Source organism: Pseudopipra pipra, chromosome 9, assembly GCF_036250125.1.
Source record: "Pseudopipra pipra isolate bDixPip1 chromosome 9, bDixPip1.hap1, whole genome shotgun sequence".
In the NCBI taxonomy this organism is placed as follows: domain Eukaryota; kingdom Metazoa; phylum Chordata; class Aves; order Passeriformes; family Pipridae; genus Pseudopipra; species Pseudopipra pipra.
In genome coordinates, this window is record NC_087557.1 from 29,020,258 (window position 1) to 29,040,483 (window position 20,226).

The window sequence follows — 20,226 nt, forward strand, 5'->3', positions numbered from 1 at the left end:
CTGAATGATTTTTACTGTTCAGAGAAGACTGGTTTGATAACATCATTTCATAGATGGGACTTGAAAAACAGCAAACTCTTTGTGCTTGTATGTGGGTTTTTTTTCATTTTTGATTTATTTTGTATTATTATGAAAGCACTGTTCCACCATCAATATATTACAAAGCAAAAATAATCAAGGAACTTGCATTATTTTCACAAGAACGTGTCTCCCAGAGTCCTTGTATTGTGGGAATCACCTCTGAAGTGCAGAGCTGTACTTCACTAATGAGACAGCTTGAGCTACGTTGACTTACAGAACAGAAGTTACTTGGCAAATGTGAAGCTTCAGGGTTTCTATCTACCTTAAGGTGGCTGTTGGGAATTTCTCAGAGGAAAGTAGATTTGGCCTTACAATTTTTATTCTTTTTGGGGAAAATATTAAGGAAGGAGGCACACCAATAGAAACAATATATGCAGCTTGCACACGAGAGATGGACGTAGTGGCACGAGAAGCTTTCCACCTGGAGCAGTGCTGGTGACACACAGGGACCCACAAGAGCTGTTTGTGCTGTGCCAGCAACAGGCTGGAGCTCCTGCAGGGGTTGGGGTGGCTGGTGGGATAGGGGGATTGTCCTCGAAGCTGCTGGGAGAGGAGCACTGGGAAGGAGCAGCCAGCCCAGGGGAGCAGTGGTCCCAAGCCAGCAGCTGTGAGGAACCTCAGAGCTGCTCAAAGCTACCAGAAAGTAAAAGAGCTGAAGCTGCCAGGACAAAATACTGTATTACTGGCCAAGACTTAATTATTTAGTGTTGTTGCTGGTGGCTGCTGACCCAGCAATCAAGAACAGGCCATAAGTAATAAATTGCATTGAACGTGGGGTGAACTGGGAGTTCATTAACACCACGTGTGAGATGTTGATTCAGTTCCTTGCACAAGGCAAGGAATGTAAAAAGCAAATACTGGGGTAACATACAGTGAGTGTCTCAAGCTGTTGTGCTCAGGCCAGGCACAATGGGCACCAGGGAGGGGAGCCATGAAACTCCTGCCCATGAAACCACCTGCTTTGTAACGAAAAGAGAAAAGCTAGGCTGCTCTTGAATAAGGTCCCTTCTCCTGAACCACTGAGACTGTCTCTTACAGCGTTTATGTGTCCTTTTCCAACCATTAATATAGCTCTATAGTGAATTAATTCAGTTGAAAACAGAAACAGATTTGCTTTCCTGTAAATCAGTCTTTATTTGCACCACTGGTTTTACTGTCTCACTTTGGGAGCTCTTGCAGGGGAGGCTGTTGGTTCAGGTAGCTGATGCAGAGAGGAGCTGCCCCACAGCTTTTCATCCCAGCTCAGACAGAAGGCAGGTGTGCTGGTGCTGGCTCACAATGTGCTGGTGCAGGCTCACAACGTGCTGCAGAGGTGTTGCAGTGCAAGAGAAACATTTTGCACTTTCAGTCTCAAATGCTCAGTTAAAGGTCATCCATCCAAAACGAATTTGGGTGTTCTTTAACCTTTCTTGGTCTCCCTTGCTCTCTCCCAGTACACTTCAAAGTCATCTGCAATATTTCCAGATGTATCTATGAGGAGTGCTCGTGTTCATGAGCTGACAGGTGGTCTCTTTCTGCTGAACTCAGTAATGTGCTGTTCTTCTCTCCAGGTTTTTTTTTCTTGTTTTAGTTTGGGGGTTTGGGTTTGGGTTGGGGTTTTTTTTGCTTATTTGTTTGGTTTGGTTTGGTGGTTGTTGTTGTTGTTGGAGAGGTCATCATTGCCAAGATAAAATACTCTATTTTTTATTTCTAGAAAGGAAACTTTTATACTACTGGTAATGGGGTGATCTGAACCCAGGGGTCTTGAAAGTAGGTTATTAAATAGTATAGGAAAAAGCAGGTTTTCCAGTGTTCCTGGTTTTACTGGAGAGAATTGTCTTTTTTTCTAAATCTTCTAAATCAAAAGACTTCTATAAGGAAAAAAAAATTATCATTTGATTTCATCACAAAGAAAATAATTATATCTGAGAGCAGCATGTTTTGAATCAGGAATAACATTTTCCCATTGATCCTTTTCAAGCACTTGAGCACTAAAGTGTCTGAAAATAACATTTTTCTATCATTGGGCAACATAGATTTTAAAGTCAATAACGGTGCAAATTGCCTCAAATTGGAAAATACAGAAACAACTATGGCATTGTTTTTTGGTTTTGTTTGTGTGTTTGTGGATTTTAACCAAATCAGGCGTATGTGAAAGAGCAGCAGCACTTCCTGGGCTATAATCCATGGAAGTGGAAGTTGCCAGGAGTCAGCTTGGCCTGTGGCACTTGTAGCAGGGCAGGGTTGCACTGGTTTGTTGTGGCCACTAAGGTGCTGTTATGGGGTTTATCCATAGCAATATTCACCTGTTCTTTTATTCCCTTGGGATAGCCCTTCTATCTTGGAAAAGCACCCTCTGATTTTGCCATCTCCTGGGGCTCTTGCACTGTGAGCTCTCTCCATATGAGTCTGGAGGTGACTGGAACTGAGAGGTGATTTGGGCAACTGTTTTGGCCAAAACTTGACTCGTTCCCTGTCTGAGTGCTCTGACTTGTGTTGCAGAAGTAGCTCTGCCGTGTCACACAGGGTGCTGTACCTGTGGTTCAGGTACCCACACTTCAAGGTACTTCATACAGGTACTATATTAATACAGTTGCTATAAAACTCACCTACCTCTCACCCTGTCCCTTCTCTGGGCATTTTGAAGCCAGGCTCCTGAAATATGACTCGTGTATGTCGTGGGTTTGCACCTTTTTTTTTTTTCCCTGGTTTGCTTTTTTTCCAAAATATCACTGTAATAATTACTGTAACAGAGCGCCTTCTGTGGAGTTAATGTTCTTCTGGCTTAATGGCCCCTGGTTATTCTCAGGCCATCAACTTTTCCCAGCTGGTCATCAATCCCAGAGAACTGCCTTGTGCCTCCATTATTATTGCTTAAATACATGACATTCCTGGTGCCTCCCAGTGTTGTGGGTATTACAGCCTATAGCTTTTTTCCCCCCTTGTTTTCAATATTGTCAAAGCATTATAAACAGCTGGTGTGAGAATGTCGTGGCTGTTGGCTGTGAATTCCTCTGACAGTTTTGAGGTGTGAGTTTTGTAGCCTCCAAGTGAAAGAATCTGAGCGAGGCGACTGAAAATGAGTTGCCTGGAGCAGCTGCAGGGGCTCAGCCCCCATGCATCATTCAAGAAGGAGCCAGGCAATACCTGAATGTCTCATCTAAAAGACTGTTCACCAGTAGGAACATTTTTCAAACAAGATCTGGGACAGATGTTCTGGGAGGTGTTAATGTTTATTCTGTAGCCTCAGCCCCCCTCCCCAAGTTTCCCCAGCTTGGCTGATGGTTGCTCTTGTTTCCCAACAATTGATGGATTCTGTGGCAGGCTTTTTTAAAAGAAACAGGGATGTTGTAGCTCAATAGGCCAGAAACCAGCAGAGATTGTATGGGTGAAAATGCCTTGCTGTGTGGATATTCAAACCTGTGTGAGTTAACATTGGTGCTGACTCTGTTTCCTTTAACCTCATTAGCACTTCATCTTGCTTTCCCAAGCATGCTGGTGGAGCAGCTAGTTCACCTTACAGCCTTTTGCTGGGTAATTCATCAAAGTGGCAGGTGAAAGCTTAAAGAAAAATGCATGTAAATACTGCATTAGGAACCTTGGCTCACAAAGGCATGAACACTTCTACCCATATCATTAGCTCTGGATTATAGTCCTTAGATGTGAAAGAAAAGGGACTTTGCTGATTGGAGGAGATGGAGATACAAGACTTGCTGGTTGTATCATTGCACAGATTGTATAGTTTCATTATTTTCTCTTCAATTAAAAAGCAGTCTTCTCATAGGAAAAAAAAAATCTCAGACTGCAATAGTAACCACTTATTACTTTCAAAATTAAACATAAGTTACGACAGTAAAACACTCCCGTCAAATATCTAGTGATTTAGTCACTTGATACATGTGGTTGATAGGAAGGGTGATTATATGTCACCATAACTTCTCCTCATTGCTAATAAACCTCCCAGGTTTACACCTGGAGACGTGCTGGGTGCATTTGTGGTGGTGTGAACAATGAGATCCCATAGAGAGCCACAGGGTTTGGCCTCGAGGTGCTGAGGGTGCGAGATGGGTTTAGGTTGCTCACACTCCTCAGAGCCAGTGGATCCTGTCACCTCTTCAGCACACCAGAGGATCAGGCCAGTGCCACAGTGCAGGGGACAGCTGCTGGCAGCACGTGGTGTGTCTGAACTAAACAAGCCTGTTACTCACCAGGAAGGTATTGGAATGCCATCCTTCAGGGTTAAGGATGAAAAGAAAGATCTGATGGACACCCTTAGGGAAGAAGATCAGTAGATCAAAATGATTGAACAACCACAGTTCAGTTTCTGTGCTGGTTTTGGTTTTGGGTTTTTTTGTGGTGAGTTTTTGTTTGTTTGTTTTTGGGAGGTGGTGGGTGGGTTTATGTGGTGTTTGTTTTTTGTTGTTGTTTTTTCAGAGAAACTGTAAGATACACACCAAGTGCAAGATACTATTTCATGGAGGGCCACCAAGGCACACCTTCAGTCAGTCTTTATTTACCTCACAGTTCATTGTATTCTTGTTAGAAAGTAGCACTTTGGGGATATTGTTAACCTTTGCTCCTTTTTAGTTCTCTTGCTGAGCAGTAGGTAGTGACATACTCCTCTAATTGATACCTGTATAGGTGGCATACTCCAGTAATATGATTTATCATGCATTTTCATTTTCATGAAAGCTTGTTTTACTGTCCTTCTTCCATTAGGTCAGCACTCACTGAGCAGGCACCTCCTGTTCCATTTTACTGTGTAACTTTTGAACATGACCTGACAAGCTACAAAAAGTTCAGTGCACTAACTCACTGTCATGCCAAATACACACAGACATTAATGAGTGTTGAACCATAAAGGAGGTACAAGAGCACTGCAGTGGTTATGGGACCAACCTGCAAATACCATGCAAGGACTGGGCCAAAGTATAGTGTGCTACTTCCCTTTGCACAATGTCCTGACCCCAGGGTTGAAAAGCTACTCACACATGAACTTAGGAGGACTTAGGGTTTATTATTTCCTGAAAAAAAGTGGAAGAGGAAGAATAAAAAATACTCCAATTGTAGCTTGTTTATGGCAGGTGGAAGAAGTGCAGTCCTAAGCAGCTGGGAGCAGTATAGAAGCTGTTGTCATTTCTGTGTAGACAGTGGAAAGGAGGATTTACACAATGGGCCCAACTCCACAGAGGAATGTTAAAGGCTAATACACCTATACCACATTTTCCCCATCTACAAAACATCCAGGTAACGCATCCCCAGCTAGTTGGGAAGAGTGCTGGGAGTGATTTATGTAAATTCCCTTACGACTTTTGCTGTAAAATGTGCCATTTCTGCATAAAATACAGCAATGCAGTGAAAAGGAAGATGCCTGCAGCTAATCCTGAGCTCCGTGTGTCTCTGCAGCCGTTAAAGATGCACTGCAAGAGCTGTGCCTTGGTGACCAGCTCCGGGCACCTCCTGGGCGGCAAACAGGGCGACAGGATCGACGAGGCCGAGTGCGTGATCCGGATGAACGACGCGCCCACCCGGGGCTACGGCAGAGACGTCGGGAACAAAACGAGCCTGCGGGTCATCGCCCACTCCAGCATCCAGAGGATCCTGCGGAACCGCCACGAACTCTTGAACATGAGCCACGGCGCCGTGTTCATCTTCTGGGGGCCGAGCAGCTACATGCGCAGGGACGGCAAGGGCCTGGTGTACAACAACCTGCAGCTGATGAACCAGATACTGCCACGGTTAAAAGTGTACATGATTTCTCGCCACAAGATGCTCCAGTTTGATGACCTGTTCAAACGGGAAACCGGGAAGGACAGGTGAGAACTTACCGTGGGTGTGGCCGGGGGGTGTTATACAGGAGGAAAGTAGTCTGGTTTATATTATACAGCCATTTCAGAGCTGCTCAGTGGGACAATCACACCCATTAAATCCTCTGCCTCGTGAGTCGTAATGTGGTATGACACGTCAAATAGGATCACTGGTAACATAAGTAAAAAACAGGCATCAAAATGATTTGTATGGAGTATTATTGCCTCACCAACTCAGAATACCAGAATCTGGATGTACTGTTTATACAGCCAAGGAGGCAGGAGCTGCTTAAATCTCACTTTGGGGTAATATACCTTAAAGTTTTTTCACTGATTCTGAAAAATTAAAATGGATAGGTTATGTTTTCTTATAGAGGAAATGCCACCATTCAATGAATTATAATAGCTGCTTATTGAATTTAAGCATTCTTGGAACATTGCAGCTGTAAAGCTTCTTGTAAAACAAATAAACATTAGTCATACATTAGGTGCTTCAGAACAGTTCATCTTATATTTGCAACTGGAAAATGGAAAGTTATTGTGATAGTTACATCTTTATGAGACTGTTTATGAGACTTGTAGGCTGATCTTCAAATCAAATTTTTAGTAAGTGACCCAGTGCAGGACTTGAGTATTTTCACATACAGTGTTTGAAAATGGGCATTCAAACCAAACACTTCCCAACAAGACAGACATTTATTTTTAATGAACTTCTATTTTTTTACTTATTAAATATGCTGCTGTAAAAATGGAAAACAGGGTCCCCACTTAGGTACAAATGAAGTGGGAAGTATATTGTGCAGTAACTCATGGTGAGGTTTTCTAGCTTACAAATACAATACACAGACACCAAAGCTTGAAACGGGGCTCAATCCTCTTGTGGACAGGGAAGACTCAAGAGCACGGGATTAATTTTCTGGGCTACACAAGAAAGGCAGAACCAATGGTAGAGGAAACTGTTGTATGATTTGCTTGGCGTTTGCTGCCTTAGTCACACCCCACATGATTTGCTTGCAAGCTCTGCTCAGTTACAGTGGATCAAAGGATGGATCTGAGTTTGTGATTGACTTGCCCTCACACTGGAGCACAGAGCAACTTAGTTTCTTACCAGTCAAGGTCCTTTTCTCTTCATCCTCAAATTGGTGTGTTCGGGTCTCTGTCAGAAGAAAAAGGAAGAGACAGGGGAGGTGCCCTGCCAGTTGTGATGTGTTTCAGTCTTTTCCAGAGTACAGTGAAGTAAGAAGGTGAATTAAGCATTTGAACCCTTCAAGAAAAGTGTAGAGGGTTATCGTTATGCTCAGTATTTACAAAGGCATGAAAGCCAACAAAGCTGTAATTGCACTGTAACACAGGGAACCCTCCTTTCCTGGACTGGGCTTTCAGTGCAGGATCTGGAGCAGTCCCCATTTCTGGGGAACAGTTCACCTCCTCTGCTTCAGCCTGGCCAGTTCTGCCACAGGGAGCCAGGGTCCCATTCCCTCCCTGGCACTGCCAGGCTCCTGTTCTTATTCTGAAACGTGCTGTGCCATTTCAGGCAAGCTGCTCTTTCTGGTTCTGCATCAGCCATCCAGAGCCAGAGGCCTGTAGTGAATGTGTGATCAAAGCATTTCTTTTTCTGCACGGGCACCAGACTTGGCTCCTGAAGTATTCTCAGGGCACTTGAGCCATTAATGACATTGTAACAAGTTCATACTGGACTCAGTCATGGGCACCCTGAATTCCCAGTGTGAGTCAAGGGCACTCAGATGCCAGCAAAATTCAGCCTCGGGAACAGGCCCTGTTGATTTTAATAAACTGCAGGATCTGCTGTGTGTGTGAACCACTCCTTTGGAGGGCACAGGCAGCATACTTGAAGGACTGAGAAGATTAAAACGGGAGATGAAAATAAATGAATAAGCAGCAGAGAAGAGAGGGAAGATGAAGAGAAACACGGATAGGAAGGAATTCATAAGGGGAGAAAATTTACGTGGCTGTGGGGGCAGGAGCAGAACATTGTATAGCCCAGAATGCTGCTCTTCCCTGGGAGGTTTCTGCTGAGCCCTTGGCATTAGTGCCTACAAAAAACAAAGGAGGGAGAGAGAAGCATGATTGCAAGGTTGCAATAATCAGACTATTCATTTCTGTCTTGAAAATGATGAGAAAAAAGGTAATTGGATGTATTGTGCTTTTCAGAAAAAAAGCTGATTTTGAAATGGAGAGAGACCTTCAGAAAACATTGCCAGTTAAACAGTGTGGTGAAAGACAAAGGCTGCAGAGCGATATACTTGGCATTATAAAGTAACTATACTTGAAAATAACTTTATAATTGAATAAGGGTACATTAAGAAAATATGATTCAGAACCAATATTATAGTAATTAGATAAAAGAAGCATAAATGAAATAACTGCAGGAAGAGTATTTCCATAGAGATTATAAATGAGATTTTGGTGGAGCAGAAAGGCCTTTAATTGTAATTTAGTGTGCACTACAGAATTATCAGCGCTGTGTGTTAGTTCATCATATAAAAGAATATCTGATAATTTCCCCTAATAAGCACATGACAGTGTTTCATATTCTTTCATTACAGTTGATTAGGTATAAAAGCAGTATTCTTTTGTTGGACTCTTGCTCAGATCTTTTATGAAAAGGCAAGGCACTATAACCCCATTTCTATGTTGCTGTCCTACGGACATGGTATTTAAAGAGGCCAAAGTGGTACTTGAATAAATTTTTTAATCTTTATTTGATTGTTTAGCTTTTAAGCTGGTTTATTTATATTCAGTTATTCTCCTATTTGTTGAAAACACTAAATTACAGTGTAAGTAAGTGTGTGTAAGCAAAAAGAAAACTAACCCAAAACTAACCCAAAACTAGCCTGGCTGGGTTGCCTGACCTGTGTAAAGCATTTGGTCATGGTCCAGCTACAATTGCTCCCTGGGCTTTGGAATGTAAGGTGTTAGGCACCTGGAACAGTGGCCTTGTGCAAGCTCCAGAGTACTTTCAGCCTGAACATGTTCCTGAATTACCTAGTGATTCATAGCTCAGAAACTCCCAGGTGGCAGAGAAGCAAGTTTTGTAAGCTTTTCCCTACTTGTTCCCTTTCCTAATAATTTTGAGCTGAAAATTCTTATTTACCATTTTATATTGTTGCAGTGCCTGAAGGTCTCTGCTGAGCTTCTGACCTAGCTGTGACATTGTGACAAACTGCACCACCAACCCCGAGCTTCTGTACAGAGTCAGAAAATAAATAAGGGCCCATAATTGGAAATAATGAGATGCTTAAAACATTGTCCAAATGCCAGCTTAGCCTGAAAGTCTGTATGTCAGGAGCAGTATAAATGTGTGTTTCAGGAGTTCACATGTTACCAGGTGACCCACAAAGGACAGGACTAATAAACTGGGCTCCCCAGCATCCTTCAGGCAGATTTGGTTAAAGAATTCCCTTGTGTTTAGAAGCATCTTTCAAGCAGCCAGCACTGGTACTGCCACTTGGTTTTTTTCTTTGCAGTAGTTCTAATTCCCTGAGGAAATGGGAAATTTGGTACAAGGCATTCCTCAACCTGACAGTGCTCTAAACATCCCCCTCCTACTGCCCTGTAGGTGACCTACTTGGACCCAGCTTGTTTTGCATTAGCTTGGGAAGCTGCGTGGTGGCTCTTTTTGCCTGAATTAGATGTTAGTGATTGCTGGCACTTGCCTGCAGTGGCTTTTGTGGTCTCAGGTCCCTGCTTCCAGGACTGTTCTACACAGTGCTGTCACTGGGTAAACTGTAAAAGATGGCCTTGGAACTTGGGTCAGAACCTGGGATTCCCTGGTGACTTCTCCAAAGAGAACCTCGTGTTTTCTGCTGTGTTTTTTTTTTGGTGGGGGTGATGTCACAAAGTTTCCCAGGTATCAGGCAGATAGAGGTGTGGGGGAAGGGGGTTAATGTAGGTTCCATATTAATCCAATCTGATACAGTGCCCACGCCTTCCAGGAGCCTGCCCTTGCTCCCACACTGCCTCAGCTTCAGTGAGAGATGAAGGGAGAGCCAGTCACTGTGACAGGCTGTCAGCAGGAATCTGAGCCCTTTTTGGGCTGCAGATGACACAAGCTTGAACTTCTTCCTGCGGGACTTTTCTAGCTGAGTGAGGAGCCATTAGGGAGACCTGCTGTCTTTAACAGTATTTGAAAGGAGACCTTTGAGTGAACTCGTTTTCTCTGGAGTAAATACCCTACTTTATGTGCCTCCATGTCTAAGAGAGGTGCCAGTCCCTAACATGCCCTTATGACACCTTTAAGACGTGCTCCTCGCTGGCATTTCCTTGATCTTCCCATTCCAACACTGCCAGCTCTCCAGTGGCACAGAGCCAGTGCAGGAACTTAACACAGGACTGGGAATTCCAGTGCACGTGCCAGGCAACCAGTAACCACTACAGGACCCAGCTCTTATGCACTAAACAGCATTGGCAAGCAAATGAGAGGAAGAGGAAATGTTATTGTTGCCATTTTGCAGCTAAGAACCTGTGACACAGCAAAATTTTACACCCGACTTGCAAATCCCTTACATCTGTGAGCAGTTACATGGAGGTATCTCCTATTTTGCATAAATAATGCTGGGATCAGCTGAGCTTCTTTGAAAGCCATCTCCCAGCCTGCAGAGAAGGCCAGGCAAGGGGCTGCCTTTGAGGGCTCCCTGGCAGTGCTCTGTCAGTCATATCAAAGGTCCCCCCAGGCAGGGATGGCACTGGGGGCAGGCAGAGGGGCAGTTCCCAGGATGAAGGTTTCCCAGGCTGGCAATGGGACAAAGGCAGAGCTGCAGCCCAATAAGCTTCTTGCCAGCAGTCACAGCCAGTGGCTGGGAGCTTCTAGAACCCAAATCATGGGTGGGGTGGGAGGAAAGAGTTACAACAACGCTCCAGGCCAGATGTCACTCAGGCAGATGGGCTCCTCTGTGTGCTGTGGGAACAGCATTTTAAGCAGCCCCTTCATCTTCCCAAGCACTTAGTGTGCAAGCTCCATTAAGCGATTACAGATGTGTACAGATTACTAGCAGTAGAATATAAATACAGGACATGAAGTTTCAGTCACTTAAAGTAAATTCACCAAAAGGTCAGCTAAATATTAACACTGTTGTGCCCGAAATTAATTACAGCTAGGGCAGTTTCTGCACAGGTTAGGCCACTGGCAGGGGACACTAAGCAAAATCACTACAAGATGAACGAGCAAAGTAGTCGTGGTTGCCCAAGTTTCGTAGCCTTTCGTGAGAGTGAAAAAAAACCGCCGAGAAACTGGTTCGGAATTTTTTCAGGGAACAAATAAATAAATCTCAAGAATTATTTGTCAGCTTAGAAACTTAATTATGTTTTTGCTTTCAGGAAGATATCCAACACTTGGCTTAGCACGGGCTGGTTCACAATGACTATCGCATTAGAGCTCTGTGACAGGATAAATGTTTATGGCATGGTGCCACCGGATTTCTGCAGGTAGGATTTTATTTTGGAACCATTATTAGCCAACACAGTTAACGTTACAGATAAATATCTGAATCTTTTAATCTTTTTTTTTTTCTCTGCAACGTGTCTTCAGTCCTCTTAAAGCAATTAATTAAGATGTCCCACAATCTCATTCTGAAAACAACAAAAAGGGTTTAATTATGTTATGTAAAATATTAAAAAATGTTGTTTGTAGTGTGGGAGAATTAATCCATCTTGCTGGTTTCTTTTAGTCTCTGAATATTTATCAGCTAAAAGTAATGCAATAATTGGCATGAAATTAATCTGAAGAAAGTAGTACTGGAAAACATGACTTTTAATTTGTTTTTCAAGTTCCCCCCAAATTAATAGAGGAACAGCATTCTCACAGTGACTAGCTTCTAAATTGAACTTTCTGTGCAACTCAAATTAAGATTGTTGTACCTCTCTGACATGAATCCCAGTTTTACAGTAAACTAACTTCCTAAATAATCCCCACCAAAGGTCTCACCCAGAACGTGGACACAGAGGATCAGTCCCACTTGGGTGGGGCATGCAGGGTGTGGGCCACAAGTGGCAGAAGGAGCACACAAATTCTGCCAGTGGAAGCTGTTCTATAAAGTAGCAGCTTGTGCACATTTGACAGCCCTGTTGTGCCTCCAGCCCTGTGCAGGACTCAGCCCCAAGGTCCTGGTTAAGGTGTCCCCCTGAGGATCAGTGATGATACAGGGAAACGGTCTTCAGAAATTCTGCTGCTGGACCAAAATCACATCAGCCACATGATGCACTATGAATACATCCAGATTTGTTTTACATCAGCAATCTTTATGCTGCCAGAAGTCTCACCTGTCCATGCATTTCCAGCCCAGCACTGTGGCCTTCCAGCACCCTGTGGTTCCGTGCCTGTCAGTCCTGACCCCGCTGGCACGGGGCTGGTGCTGCCAGTCTGCAACGAGGCATCAGTGGAACATTTCATCTCCTGCTCACAAACCCCTTTCACTAAGAAGTACTTGCTTTAATTTTCTATTGCAAGTGCAGTGATCTCACTGAAGTCTGGTTCACTGGCTAATTCCAGGTGCCTTTCAGGGGCAAGGAGAGCAAGGCTGCAGTGCCAGGTCAGTGCATCTGGCAAAGAACAGGACTGCTCTGACTCAGGACTGCTTGGACTTTCCTCTGAGCACTTAAAAAGGATCAGTCAGGAGTCTGCATTTGTCCTGGGCACATAGTAGAAATCCCTGAAGAAATCACAGTATAAAATGTCAACACTAAACTCCACTTTGTGAGAATTTCTACAAATTATAACAAAAGACTGATGATAAATGCTGTGATGTACTGCCAGGCTTCATCACGAATTCTCCAAGGAAAATAACAAACTAGATCAGATATGCCAGACAACACAAATACCTTCCACAGCACAGCTCCTCAGCTCCCCTGTCAGTTCAGTTGGCCAGCACATACTACTACAGTTTCTGTAAGTGGCTGGTCTGTCTTACTCCAGGAAGGGCTGTATTCCAGTGGTACATGGAAATAATAATTATTAAACTGATGATCTAAAAATGCAGAAGACAGCATTTCACTGCAAAATAATGCACAGTCCTGACTTTTCAGCCAAAGTCAGAGTAATTTAGATACATATACATCTTTAAAAACAACAAACAAAACAAACAAACAACACTAAACCCAAACAGGTTTTAAGAGAGGCTAAAAATGTTACTGAGACCATATATGAAAGGCATTCATAGAATTGATACACTAAAATTGGATGGATATAATGTTAAATTATAACATAAGAAAGGCTGTAAATTAATCCTACCACTGGTGTAATAATGCTTACAGCCCACATTAAAAAAAAAAAAAATCTTAACATAAAAGTTCGCTCACCTGGTTGTAAAAGGGAGAAAGGTCATTTCTTAATCAAAATAATATGAAGTGTCTGTACTTCAGCTTGATTCCCCAGATGATGAAGGGGAAAACTGTAGTTGCCATGCCTGGGAGAAGCTGTCCATGAAGATCTATGGAAGCAGTGTCTTGCTATAAATACAGTTAACCTTCTTCATTTGCTCTTCAGCCATTCATTAAGAAGTTAAACAGTGCTTCCTTTCAAAGAAATAAGACAACAGAACAGAATAGCAGAAAGAAAGAAATATTCTGTAATTGTAATAATTCTGTAACGTGTGTGTGCGAGATGGTGTGGGTACCCTCGGTGCTGTGCAACTAAACAATCATTAAGATCAAAAGAAAAAAAACACCCCAAAATCTTATTCCTATTCAGAGTTGATATCACCAGATTTGAAATTTCAGCAGATAGGTACCCATTCTTTTTTAAGTACTAATTTGTGGAGTAAGTAACGAGTGTGGCGATCGCTGTCGTGGAACTAAATTGGTTTCACATCTGTAACGTGAAGGACATCTCAAAGGTACCCTGAACATCATACTGTTGATTCTGCTGCAAATTATTAGCTTAAGATCATTAACCAAATTGCTTTGCACCCATGCAGGAAAAATAGCCTAGTGAAGGAGTCTGGAGTATGGAGTAAAAGATTTGTCACTGTTAATTGCAACAAGGTGTTTTAGATTCCTTTCTGTTGACTTTCACTGGACACTGAGTTTTAGAGCTGAACTGGAATTGGTGTCCTGATTGTTATAAATTTTTTGTAGTTTACAGCAAAGCTATATGAAATTTCAAACCCCTTTATTTTGCTACAGATTTGTGCTGTAGTAAGGGTTAATGGCTTGGTATTGCTCTCACGCTGTTAAATACTTCTGATCTGCACATTCTGTAATAAGATGAAAGCTTTTGTGCTTCTGTGCACATCCCAAAGACTTTTGTAGAGTGTGTGCACCTCTCACTCTTTGTCACAAGACAAACAAGCCATCTTGCTGTATTTTTGCCTTATTTTAACTAATTTAACTAATTATTTTAGCTAATACGAATAATTTTTGCTCCAATTATGGAACCAGATCATTTTCCTGTAAGAATCCGCATCTGACTGCCAGGCCTGTTTGCCTGAAAATTGGCATTTGAAATACTTTCATTTATTCCTTTGGGTACAGCTTTTAAATCTAGTGTTTTCTTACCTCCCTCTCTCCACTTCCAGTTCCTTTAAATCAAATGCAGAGAAGCAGTTGTTGGAAGTTACATTTCCTGGAGCTCAAGAGGGGCTTGATGGAAGAAGAGGGGCTCGCAGGACTTTAAGCTGTATGTGAGAGAGCCCTGCCCTTTGGTCCATATGCTTCACCTCATTACCTTAATAACAAAATGCATAAATGGTTTGGAAAATGGGGCTAATAATGGAGGTCAGGGAAAAGGGACCCTGGGAACAGAAGGCAAAAAAATTATCCAGAAATCTTCATAGTCCTGGCACAGCACCTTGCCCATCACTCAACATATTAATGACACTTTATTCACCCTTCAAAATATGAATTATTTTACAAAGTGAGCGAGTGCCTATAGTTTTAGAGGGTTGATTTATAATGGCACTTCATTTCTAAAGGGAGAGGTTGACCAGAATGTGATACGGCGTGGCCTGGTTTTTCTGCCTTGTTTCTTTTGAGGCCAGCAGTGTTCACTGTGCTTTCAGCTTTGGCTGGGGGTGGGTACCATCTGTGGGAAAATGTGCACTCAAGTGGCAAACAGTAGCTGACTGACATGGGTCCAAGCACTTACACGGGTGCTGTGCTGGCAGGCTACCAGGAAGGAAGTGTAGGACATTTTACAGAGGAACTTCCCCAGATTCCTCCCAGCTGTGATATTAATATGCATGCAGAGTCTGACAAAATACTGATTAATGTCCAGTATCAGTCAGTGATAAAACAGCATCTGTTTTAATGTTAATAAATGAGGTGGCAAGCAATTTCCGTATAGAAATTACTCATGCATTTCATTTGCTGGTGACACAAGCTAATTGCAGAGTTAGAAGATAACACAGCACAGTTAATTTGGGTTATGGTGTAGTTACTCAAGCCAGAGTTCAAATCCAAAGTTTACCAGCATGCAATCTGGGGGAATCCAGAGACCTATTTGTGTAGTAGTTCTTAGCAAAAATAAATCCCATGAAAATATATTCTGTTAGATTTACAGTAACCATACAAATTATTAAGTGACAATAAGAAGAGGTCCAGTGTATCAAAAAAGTGAAAAATTAATTGAAGATTGACCTTTAATAGTTGTAGCTTAAAAGTATTAAATTTCTATAGGAAGGGTAGTTTTTACATTACAGATATGTTTTCTGTAGGTAAGGTAATGAAGGATTTTGTTTCACTCTTATATATTCCGGTGAGAATATATTTAATAAGCTTAGAATCCATCTTATTCTAGAAATGTAATTTTATTGTTATTCTGTTCTTGGAAGATTGATCACCATGTTGTGTTACAAGGGAGCCTGATGGATGGAATTAAAACGTTAATCTAAGGCACAAATGGAAAGCAGCAGCAATATCATACATTACCTCTGCATACACAGTATGGATAATGGCAAAATAAGAAAAATTAGAGAATTGCTTAGGTGACAGAATTACAAGTAAAAATAATGACCAGGACAGAACACTGACAGACTGTGGATGCATTCAATTGAAAGTGAGCTTAAATATTAGCTCTTCAAAATGGAAATAATCAACTGTATATTAGAGCTGACAGCCTGGAATCTGCATGAGATTTCTTGCTCTGTACCAGGGTCCTGTTCAGCCCAGGCTTTAACACAGAGCAGCTCCAAGGCTTCACTAAATGCTGCTATTAGGATTAACTTTTCTGCCACTACAAAATACTTGGCAGTAACTGTGGAGAGCAGTACAATTGGGTTATTCTGTCTGGAACAGCTCTCTCTTTAAATTCATGACAGAGAGGGTTGTGTGAGCTCTTGTCAGGCCAAAACACAGTACTCAGAGGAAAAAACACATAATGGGTACGGTTTAATATAGAGATTAAAACAAAAGGAGAATTAATCACTCTGGCTTATTATAATACAAATGTGCCTTTTACAGAATGTAACATCAAAACATTAAGGTTAGAATGCTAAAATGAGCTTTATCCTAAGTATCTAATTGGTCTTTGGCCTATCCTACGTGTCACCACATGAGTTCTTCTCTCCTGCCGGGTAATGCAAACAGGTTCACAAGGTCAGAAGGGTACTGTGGGTGAACAGTTTTAATTTCTAGCTTAGGCACGTGAAAGCTGCTTTAGTAAAATAAAAAAGAACCCATTTGTGCATCATCTGTTTTGCTTAAAAACCCAGCAACAGCAGAGGGTACCACTGGCCTGGCATGCAGACACACTCGGTGAGGTTTTGCACTTGGAAGCTCGTGCGCCGTGCTGGGAATGTTCAACTGAGCTGACACAGATAACCACCTCCCCTCTGGCTTCTTCCCTTTCTTCCCCCAGTTCAGTAAATACCTCTCCAAGACCTTTTACAACTCACAATCTCGATATAAATCTCTTTTAAGCAGTTTGCTTCCAATTTCGTGTGTAGTAACACAGCCCTGCAGCACTCTCCCTTGTTTCTGAGCTACTGCTGCCCTTTGTTTAACTGGGAGGAGGGGATTAAAGGAGAGCAATAGAAAGAGCGAAGAAAATACCTTTGCCCCATTCTCATGTATTAAATATGCAAGAAAAATACAGCTACCTAGAAATCTGGTTTATCTGGGAGAAAAAGTGGATTTGAGCCCATCAGTTTATTAAAGATAGCATCTTTTCAATCAGTGAAAAGGACCATCTTGGGCTTCCATCTGTTTTCTTTTTTTCCACAGGGATCCTAATCATCTTTCAGTACCTTATCATTACTATGAACCTCTGGGACCTGACGAGTGCACAATGTACCTTTCCCATGAGCGGGGCCGCAAGGGGAGCCACCACCGGTTCATCACAGAGAAACGAGTCTTCGAGAACTGGGCACGGACATTCAACATCCACTTCTTCCAGCCAGACTGGAAACCAGAGCCACGCACTGTGACCCGCCCCGAGACCAAACCGCTGCTCTGAGGGGGGAACACACGAGGCCACAGTCACAGTCACCTTCTGTACCAGCCTTTGGACCTCCTGGGACAGCACTGGGACCCGGAGGGGAAGGGGAACAGGGTCTGCAGCCGGGAACTGCAGCAGCAGTCAGGAAGCTGTGATGGAGGAGCAGCACATACCAAGAGTACTTTCTGTTGAACTGTCGCCTTTTTGGGCCACCTGACTCCCTGTGTGTGTACGTGATTTGTGAACAACAGCTCGGGTGTCATTAACGGATGGTTAATTCATTACGGCTTTTTTAAGTACAACCCCACTGGATTTTCATAGTGAAAACTTAAAGTATTTATTTAATGGAGGTTTTTATGCAACCTAGGCCAGTATTTTTCTAATTCACAGTTATGTGGTTGTTTATCTTTCATAATCTTTCAAATGCAAAGTTAATATTGCTGATGGTTTGAAAGGCCTAGCCTTTTATTTATAAAATTCGTTTGAAATACATAATTCTATATAGCATGTAATTAATATTTGATCAGGAAATGTTGCATTTCTTCTAAAAAATTTGGGCTCTGTTCCAGCCTAAAGCCTTTAATGGCAAGAGTGGTCCCATGTGCAGATCCAGCTCACTTTACATTCTGACATCTCATGTTAATATGAAAACGGTAGTGAAAATTCTGTTTGATATTAATGTGCATTTGCTGCTGTGCTATCAAGCTGCTGTTTTTTAAATAGGGGTGGGAGGAAGGAGGGCAAACAAAATTTATCAAAAAAACCCCAAAACCCCACTGGCTATGGCAGCGTGCTTCTCAGTGAAGACACCAGGCTGAGGCTGGAGGGGTTGTGTTCTGTTTTGTCACTTGTACTCCTGCAAGAGGCTGACAGGGACCCTCCTGAGGCAACAGACTACAAACCAGGCCACAACTGCTGGAAACAACACAACCAAATTTCTGGAATGAAGAAGTTAAACTACCAGGTACTACAATAGCATCCATACTTGCCAGAAAGATCACAACACTGCACCTGCAAAAATCTCTGCCTTACGCAGTTCCAAGATCATCACTGAGCTCAGAGATTGTGGATCACGTTGAAGCTGGGCTGTGAAAAGATTTCCCCAAGTACAAAGTTGTCCTCTTGAAAAGAGCAAAGTTAAACTTTGCATTTTTTTCCATGAAGTACCTGTATGTGCATGGCAAGTCCCTGCGAGCCAAGGGGATGGATAATGCTCGTGCTGTGTAAGGAACCTCCCAGTGGGAATTACTGGGTTACATTTGGCTTGAGAATAAAGAAGATTTCAGTTACAGTATTATTTTTGCTTTTGCTTCACAAGCCTCAAACCTCTGATTTCTTCGAAGTAATGAGTAACTATTGCATGAAACGTACCTCAGGTGATGGAAGGTGTCTCTCATTAGACAAATGTGAAAGCCAGAACAAAGATACTACCTTTAAACATCCAAATCCAAGAAGCTGAACCTCAGAGGTGATGCGCAGAAGTGGGACCAAACTCACTATAATTTAAACCCCCTTTTAACTCATGGTCTTCCTCTTTCCAAAACTGAATAGCAATAGCTGCAGCTGCCTGACAGATACCCTGATCCTCTGGGAACAAAGTGAACTGCCCTGTCAGGGGCAAAACAGTGTTACCCCTGTAACACTGTCTGGACCTGAAGTGCAGGCCTCCAAGAGCCACTGTCCTGCTGCAGCCCTCCCCAGTATCAAAAAGTAAGAAACTATAACCTATTTTGCCTTAAAAGCTTTATTTGGGTGTTCTTCCTGGTGCACACCGCTCAGCATACAAACAATGCCAATTGCTTGTAACCTGTCTCTCAGCTGGTGTTCAGCTCTCCCTCTTTCACTGATGGTGTTTTATTCCTTCCACTTGACTTCACTGCGTTCTACAGAAACCAGAATGGATTCTGAACTCGTGGTAATTTGAACATCCCTTTCAACATGTGTACTGGGGCATGTATCCAGCAGATGTTGCTCCAATTGATGAAATCTGTCAAATTGATTTACAGATCATTTCTAATGTGACTGCAAGAGATGGTACAGATCATGGTAAGTCCTCTGATGCCACCATCCTTGTTTTATTAGTGATATAATAATAAAAAATCTTGTCATTCTAAACTAGAGCTCTTAGTTTTTCCATTAATTGAGGGCTGCAGGATGTGTATGCTGTATGTTTAGTTATATTATTGTTAAAACCAGATCATTTAAAGATGGATTACACTGGTCTGCTTCTAGTATTCAGTAGAAACATGGGGACTTGCCAGACTCCACTGTGTTCCACGTGCTTGTTTCCTGTCTGCAAGACTGGTCAGCGTCAAACAGATCAGGTGAAGCATTAAGAATATAAAAAACATGGGATAAACTGGCACTAAATCTCCTGACTTTTAAGAGAGCGAAGCTAAGGATTGTAACTTATTCCTTGTTCAGCTTCTGTTAATAACTAACTGTGTTCTTCCTACCCCCATACACAGCCAGTCTTTTAAACCAAACAAACCCAAACTCACTTTAGTCTCATCAACCTCCTGTGATGTTTGAGCAAGGTCCCCCATCTAATTACAAAAAGTATGAAGGAGCATTTTCTGTGAGTAAGGGACACCTATATGTAAAAAAAGAAATTTGATGAAGCCAAGGAGACAGCAAGTTTTGAACAGATCACACAAATTTATATGGAACATAAATCGAGTGCAAAAAGCACAAGTTATAAGAGTGCAAAAGAAATGGAAATAATTGTTAAAGTGCTGCAATTTTAATTCACAAATTACTGATGTATTTCTCTATAAAAACACAAGTTTTGAACTACAGAATATCCTGAAGCAAGGTTTTATGGCCTAGTTATAAACCAAACAGATTTATGACAGAAAACGCTGTCAGCCCAGGGATAAGTAGTACAAACCAGGCATGGCTGCCATTCTCTGCTTTCTGCTGTCACCTCACACTCTTTGCTGTAATTTGATTGATTCGTGATCTGCAGCA

At 42.3% G+C, this 20,226-nt stretch overlaps 1 protein-coding gene and 1 long non-coding RNA gene across 3 annotated transcripts in view; one reads left to right on the forward strand and one right to left on the reverse strand.

Moving 5' to 3' along the window:
• ST6GALNAC5 (ST6 N-acetylgalactosaminide alpha-2,6-sialyltransferase 5) overlaps nt 1-19,376 on the forward strand; it is a 70,896-nt gene extending 51,520 nt beyond the window's left edge. The window contains exons 3-5 of one of the 2 annotated variants that reach the window (XM_064665516.1): nt 5,467-5,876; nt 11,205-11,312; nt 17,043-19,376. In XM_064665516.1, coding sequence (XP_064521586.1) covers nt 5,467-5,876; nt 11,205-11,312; nt 17,043-17,274 — 750 coding nt within the window. In that variant the 3' untranslated portion in view covers nt 17,275-19,376. The remainder of the gene's footprint in view (nt 1-5,466; nt 5,877-11,204; nt 11,313-17,042) is intronic. The other variant, XM_064665517.1, reaches the window with a different exon arrangement.
• LOC135419245 (uncharacterized) lies at nt 5,058-11,208 on the reverse strand. Its single transcript, XR_010432869.1, has 2 exons — nt 6,976-11,208; nt 5,058-6,037 (listed from the first exon to the last, which is right to left on the reverse strand). It is a non-coding gene; the product is annotated as an uncharacterized LOC135419245 (long non-coding RNA).
• Nucleotides 19,377-20,226: the final 850 nt, after the last annotated feature.